Below are 7,660 nucleotides of genomic sequence, written 5' to 3'. Positions count from 1 at the left end.
GCTTCATATGTGGTAAAGTCAGAAATGGACTGTTACACTATAACCCCATTCAAACATGGCCCTAGAAGACAGTAGTGAAAGGAAACTCTTCCAATAGGAAGAGATTTGTGGTACACCTAGTCATCTACTTTGTGTGGAAAGAAAAGTAGCCTGAAAAAAAATATATGGGACTCATATCAGTGACGAATAGTGTGGCTGCTTGCTTCAGAGTTTGGAAGGAGAAAGGTTAGAAAATTGAGAAGCAGATCTAGGGAAGAGATATGTGGATGGACCTGTAGGAGTCCATTTCTCCAGCTTCTGGAAGTATTAAAGGACTCCCATCTAGAAGATATTTTTAAAAACCTTCACATCTCAATTATAAGGAAAGAATCCAATTTTTAAATGGATTTGAACAGGCACTATCAAAGAGTATACACGAATGACAAGCACATGAAAAGATGTTTAACATCATTAGTCACTAGGGAAATGCAAGTTAAAACCAAAATTTAAAACACTATTTCACAGTTTTGAGGATAGCTGAAATTAAAAGACTCAGCACACTGTACACTTAAAACTAATACAATGTTGTTTACCAATTATATCAATTTTTTAAAAAATTTTTAAAGATTGAGTGCCTCAAGTGTTTGTGAAGATATAGAGGAACTGGAACTCTCATACACTTCTGGTGAGAATGTAAAATACTTTGGAAAATAATGTGGCCATTTCTTTCAAAATTAACCCATTACCTACTATATATAATCCAGCCATTTCACCTTTAGTTATCTACCCAAGAGAAAAGGAAACATATGTCTACATAAAGACCCATGTATATAGTGATTTCATAGAAGTTTTATTTGTAGCAGCCCAAAACTGGAAACAACCCAAATGTCCATTAATGGGTAAATAAATAAACAAATTTGGTATACAGATACAATGGAATGTTACTCAGCAGTGAAAATAAATGAACTCTAGAGTCATACAGCAACATGTATGAATCTCAAATAAATTATGCTGAGTGAAAGTGGCCAGATTAAAAAAGAGAACATACTGTATGATTTAGTTATCTAAAATTCTAGAAAATGTAAATTAACCTACAGTGACAGAAAGCAGATTAGTAGTTGCCAAGGTGGTGGGTGAGAGGGAAAGAAGAGGGTATTACAAAGGGACATAAGGAGTCTTTTGGGAATATGCTCATTAATTTACCAAATTGTACACTTGAAATATGTATAGTTATTGTATGTCATTGCGCTTCAATTAAGCTGTTAAAAGAAAAAAAGATTACATCTCATGTCAATGATATCCAGTACCTCACCCTTGGTATGATCGAAGACCATGATCTGGGAATGCCATTCCCACTATAAGTCACAGGGAAGTGACCTAAGTCAAGCCAGGGAGCTTAGATTCCCTGGAGTCAGTCAGGTCAGTGTTGCAGATTGTTGAGAGTTTTAAGTCAAGAGATGAGCAGATGGTATTCACTCATTCATCTAAAAAAGGTGTGTGTGTGTGTGTGTGTGTGTGTGTGTGTGTGTGTGTGTAAAATCTGTGTGGGCCAGGCATTATGCTAGGATCTGGAGACACAGAGCTGAATCAGATATAAATCCTATCCTTAAGGAAGTCAAGGTTATGAACCAGGTAAATGGAGCTTCTTAAGTTTGAGACCATCCAGAAGTATGTGAGGGTCTGATAGGATGAGCTGTGAGCGTGGAAGTGTCAGACCAAGATTAGGCAGAACTAGGGTTGGGCACCGAGGTAGAGCTACATTGATCCAAGGGGATCTCTAAGGATCCAGTTTCTGGCCTTTTGACATCTAATCTTGAGCCACTCAGCAAGGGTTGTGGGCAGGGACAGACTCCCTGACAAGGAGTGGGTAGCGTAGGTGCCCCCAGATATGTCTATACAATGAGCCAAAGAATGAAAGTGCACATGTATGGTAATGGTCAAAGTGAAGAATACTAAAGAAACTGGCTGGCCTAGAGTAGAAAGTTCATAGTAGAGAAGAGAGAAAAATAATGCTCCAGGAAACAGTTTGGGGATTGGAGGAGTAGACTCAAATTGGAATCAAAGGGGCTCTTAAAATCCAGTCTGAACAAGTGGAGCTCAGTGGGTACCAGACAGGGATTAGCACAATGGAGAGCAGAGAAGCAGAGTCTTCCTCAGGGTAGTTAGGGTTGTAGCCAGATCAAAGGATGAATGGGAAGACTTCCTTGTGGCTATGAACTCAGAAAGAATAGCCAAGGACTCACAGCCAGTCAGAGGAATACATTAAAAAGAGTCAGGGCCACTGTTTAACCAAATGATAGGGGGAGGAGCCAGTCCTTGCTCATTAGGCAGGGCATGCATAGATGACCTTTGAGGAAGGAAGTCAAGGGGCTTTTGACAAGGAGCCTAGGAGAAGGTATTCAGATCAGGGCAGAAGTAGGTGCCTGTGGGGTACTGATGGGAGATGCTCAGGTGTGGCGGGGGAGGCCAGACTAAGAGGGATAAAAGCCAAAGATTACAGCCAATTTTTAAAAAGAAGTAGGATACACAGGGACTAGAGTGGGATAAGTGGCCCTGTGAATCTGGGTTGGCCATGCAACTTGATTTGGTCAATGGACATTAGCAAATATGACATATGCAGAGGCTTAAAAAGTGCTGGGCATTGGGACTTAGCATTTTGCTGATGTTGGGAACACTGTCAGCTACCATCATATAAATGACCTTGGGCTAGTCTGTTGGATGATGATAGACATGTGGCCCAGTTACAGCCATTGCTCCAGCCAACAACCAGCCAACCACCAGGTGTGTTCATGGGACCATTGAGTGTCAGCTGATCACAGATGCATGACTAAGCCCTGCTGAGGGCAGAAGAGCTGCGCAGCTGAGTCCATCCCAAATTGGCAACCCAAAGAATTGTGAGCAAATAATTGACTGCTGTTTTAAGCCACTAAGTTTTGAGGAAATTTGCTGTGTAGCGAATGCTGACTGGTACATTCTACTCTGTATCCCTTTGACTTCATTCCAAGGGAGGTCTGTGCTAAGCATACCCTGTCTGTCTCTGACTGGCTCTGCAAATATTCAGGGAGAGGTCAGTGGTATCTTGGGGATAGAGAAAGATGACATGGGATGGGGACAGTGTGACATAAGGAGAGGATGACATGGGGGTAGAGCCAGTGTGACATGAGGGCAAGGATCCTCACATGATAAGGGTCAGTGTGACATGGGGGAGGGCTCAGTGTGTTAGGTGAGGGGGTCTGTACCTCATAGAAGAGGGAGTTTATTTTTAAGCTGAAGGCTGGTAAATGTCACACAGAGAGGTAGAGATCAGCCACACTGAGTGAGGACAGGTGAGTAAACCTAAGGGAACCAGGGGGCTGAAGTATTACTAGAGACAGTAGACTAGGGCAGGCAGGATTGGCCAGTTGAGATTTCTCTTTGCTAATAAAGGAGAACAAAGTTCTTGGTTTATAGTACATCCCCCTGGGGGTCAGGCATCTCACCCTGGATAAATTTCCCACACTGCAGTGGGAAGGCAGACCCTCTAGAGAGATAGGGACTGTCTTTCCTCCCTCTGATGTCATCCTCCCTTAGTTCAGAGCCACTTGCTCCCTTGAACCTCCCCACCCCTTTTTGTAATTTCTCCCCTTGCAAAGCTTCCAGAGCATCAGGCTGGTTGGTAGTTCACTCCCTTCCCAGGTCTTCTCGCTGGAAGAGGGTGTGGAGACAGCAGACATGAACAGCCTCCTCACTACTCTGACAGTGACTGGTGAGTGCAGGTTCCGACTTTGGCTTAAAATTTTGAAAAGGTCATATTGGAAGAAAGTGTAGGATCTCTTCACCCCTAGATAACAGGGGTGAAGAGATCATCAGAAAGATAAGAATTCAGGACCCCAGGGATTGGTAGTTTCCTAGCACATTCAGAGATAACTAGAGTCCACTGATTTTTCCCCTGGCTCCACCAGCACAAGAGAAGATTCAGACCAAGATGAAACTTTACACAAATAGATGGTGGATATTGGCAAAAAATGTGATTTTGCTGTATAGCTGGGAAGGAAGCTTGAAGAAAAGAAGGAAGAATCAAAAGGAAGAAAGGAAGGGAGAGGAGGAGTGAGTAAGAAGGAGGACACAAATACAGAGGGAAGTCCAAGGAGAAATTAACAAAAGGATTCTAAAATAGTTTAATAGTACTTTAAATACCAAAAACACATTGACCATTTCAAAGCACTTCCACATAAAACATCTTCCACATAAAACATCTCAGCACTTCCACATAAAACATAAAACGTTCCATGCTCTGGAACGTCTGCCCCTGTCTCTAAGATTCTGCCTTCCTTCCCCATCTGACAGCAGTAACAGCAACAACCGTAACACCAACACCAGAGCAAGCAAAATCAGTCAGGCAGTTCAGCCAGGCGAACAGCAAAATCGTATCAACTTTTCTGGTTTTCCTGAACTCAGAAAATGAGGCTTGTTTGGGGACCCCGATCCACAAACAATGGGTTCTCACTGCAGCGCACTGCTTCTTACTGTGAGTGATGGGGGTCCGGGAGGGAGAGGTGTTCCCCCTTAGTCACTGGGATTGCTCAGCCCTGAAGATACTTGCCCAGGGGACTCTCAAGCCTAAGAAGTGGTTGGAAGGAGGAAGGAAATAGTTCTAGGTGGTTATGAGTTAGATTTCTGGGTAGGATGATGTAGACGGAGGGGATTGGGGAAGCTGAGGACCAGGGAATGAACCAATAGGGAAGAAAAGACTATATGCAATGTGGTACGGATCAAAGAATTATAGAACAGCAATGGAAATTGTCATTTGCCAGGCAAGGAGATGGGGGTCTTGGCAAGTTTAGGAAGGAACTTGTGTAAATTCACAAAGCAAGTTAGGGCGAGAAAGGATGCAAGTTGAACAATAGAATAATATCTATTTCCTCTACTAATCCTTCATGGCCTGTTCTAGATTTCTTGAGATAGAGATTGCTACTTTAAAAGGGAGTTTCCAAAACAAGATGACGAACCTAAGACCCATGCTTGCTATCCAACATCCAAGCTTCACCTGGGATTCTGCTGAGCATGGCATCATGCTCATCAAGCTGACAGATCCCCTAAAGCTCAATGATCAGGTGAAGCTGGTGGTTCTGCCCCGTACCACGACTGACAGAAGACTGAACAATTGCACAGTCTTTGGCTGGGGCTGGTCATGGAAGAATTCCAGTGAGTGACCCTCAAGACAGACGCTTAGTGCTCCTTGAATGTCTGCTCAGTGAGGATTATCAGATAATTGTTACTATAGATCAAGAAAGGTGTTAGGGTCCTGAGAACTTATATATCTTAACTTCTAATTTTATTCGTGTGGAAATTGAGGCCCAAATTGGTGATAAGATATACCTAGGGGTAACATGACTATTTATGGCTGGAGGTCTCTAGAATCCAGTATTCTTGACTCATTTACCACTCAGATGTGGGTGAAGGGGTGTATGGGTGAGGAAGGGGTTGGAGGGTCACCCTGCTGGTAATGCTGAATGTGGCTCATTCATTAGAAACTTACAGACATGCATTTACAAGTAAAAGCATGCACGGTTACAAGCCCAAGGCATGTAGTTTACAACACTGGCACCAAATGTTGGTGTTCTCATTTTGTCTCTTTTCTTCTTCTCTGGTTCCTTTTCATTTTGGTTTTTTCTTTCATTGAATGATAGAGAGGTCAATTACAGGTAAGAGGAAGGGAAGGAGAGAAGAAAGGGAGATGGATATGTGAAGGATCAAAGGAAAACAAAGTCCCGCTCTCCCCTCCCCCCCACCCCGTGTATGTGCATGTGCTCAGATGTAAAACCTGATGTCGAGATAAACCAGACTGTCTTTTGCTTCCCTAATGAATATTGCCAAGATTCCCCTATAGGAAAAATGCCTTTTAAAATCACAGACAACATGTTCTGTGCAGGATCATCTCTGGAGAGCACACACTCATGTCAGGTAACTCTTTTCCCTTGGCCCCTCCTAAGTTTGCTCTTTCCTGTCTACATCCAAGAAGAGATCAAGGTAATTGCGGTCCAGGAAGGAATGTGTCCTCCTTCCAATCATGAATGAACTTAGATGTCAAGGTGGAAATAGCTGAGTGTTCTCATTTCTCCATGGCTTCCTCTGATGTAGCCTAGGGTGAGTGATGGGATGGGCCCAAGATGGCCACCAGATATTTCTTCCAACCTTTATCACCTAAATCTTTCTGTTCTGGGCTCCTCAGATGGGGACTTGGTACTAGGTCATCTTTGTTCTGGCTACTCTTCCTGACCCATCTTTCCTCTTTCTAACAGGAAGTAGCTGTTGCCCCAATTCTGTGCCAGTATCAGCTCCAAGGGATCTTATCCTGGTCAGAAGGGTATATTCTGAGAGGTGATGTTGGCCACTACACCAAGGTTTCTCACTATACAGACTGGATCCTCAAAGTCATCAACACCTACTGAGCTCTCTCTATTCCCTCTCCCAGCAACCTCAGAATTGGGTCTACCATGCTTGACCCTTTGTTCCCTCTAGCCTCAGAACAAGATGGGAATAGACTCTTTGGCTATAAGAAGTTTTCTGTTCCTTCTTTTCTCTTGACTGTTCTTCTCCTTTCTCAGTCCCAGCCTGAATGATCATCAAAGGATTTGAGCTGAATAACATTCTGATAAATGGGATGACTTCTCACCACTCCTTTCCTCTCTTCCTACTTTCTACTTACCTGCTGTGTTTCCTCAGACTTTTCTGGAGCTGTTCTCCCCACCACAACCCTCCAGAGAACATATGGGCCTTAGGAATGTGACAGTGAGATTGTGAGCACCTGTAGGGTGACTCCTTTGTCTGACATCACTTAGTGTTGAGTCAGGCTTCAGCCTGTGCTCTCTCACTCTATCATATCTAATAAGGTGGTAGCAAATTCTGGGATGTTAAATAGGCTGCTGGCAATATTATTCTTAGAAATGGAGGCTAGAATTTTATGGCAATGAGAATTATAAAGGCTTCAAAAGGATTAGGAGATGAAGCATAAGGGGCTGAGGGAGGAGTTAAATGGGTAAGACCACCAATAGGAAAAGATGAATAATCTCCTGAGAGATCTTTCCTAATGTAAGCACAGAAAAATCTAAGATAGATGGCTAGAAAGAGAATAGTAGAAACAACAAGGAAATACTGAAACCTAGGTGGCTATAATTGTGTTCCTGTGTGTGCATGTGTGCGTGAGTGTGCATATGTACATATGCATGTGTAGATTAGAGGGGGTGTGCACAGAATGATCTCACTGAACTAAAATCTTTCCTATACCGATTGCCAGTTCAGCTGATTTTCTTCAAACTCTGCTCTTATCCTACATTTATAAATTATTAAATTTTTTAAAAACTAAAATATGTCCTATACTGTCATTATAACAATTTGTTCTGGAAACGTTTAAGACAAGAAGTTGCAAAAATTATTACAAGAGAGTTGCTGTGTACCTAATATTGCCCCAATGATAGTATCTCCTATAACCACAGTAACATGTCAAAACCAGGAAATTCACAGTGGTATTGTACAATGCTATTCACTCAGTGGTATTGTACAATGCTATTCACTCACTGGATTTTGCCAGTCTTTCTTTATATACACTCTTTTTAGGGGCTAAAATTTGAAATCTTACCACGATTGTGGATTCCTGTAACCATCACCACAATCAGAATCCAGAACTGTTCCATCACAAGAA

At 42.6% G+C, this 7,660-nt stretch overlaps 1 protein-coding gene across 1 annotated transcript; it reads left to right on the top strand.

Moving 5' to 3' along the window:
* Nucleotides 1–3,690: 3,690 nt before the first annotated feature.
* On the top strand, nucleotides 3,691–6,410 carry LOC309963286 (serine protease 58-like; the record flags this gene model as incomplete). Its single annotated transcript, XM_082841584.1, has 5 exons — nucleotides 3,691–3,724; nucleotides 4,279–4,486; nucleotides 4,910–5,163; nucleotides 5,849–5,922; nucleotides 6,261–6,410. 5 exons carry the CDS (start codon nucleotides 3,691–3,693, stop codon nucleotides 6,408–6,410), a joined length of 720 nt encoding a protein of 239 aa, XP_082697710.1.
* Nucleotides 6,411–7,660: the final 1,250 nt, after the last annotated feature.

Source organism: Leucopleurus acutus (assembly GCF_964270905.1).
Source record: "Leucopleurus acutus genome assembly, chromosome: 6".
NCBI lineage: Eukaryota > Metazoa > Chordata > Mammalia > Artiodactyla > Delphinidae > Leucopleurus > Leucopleurus acutus.
Note: the sequence above shows the minus strand (reverse complement) of the source record. Positions and strands in the feature narration are given on the sequence as shown.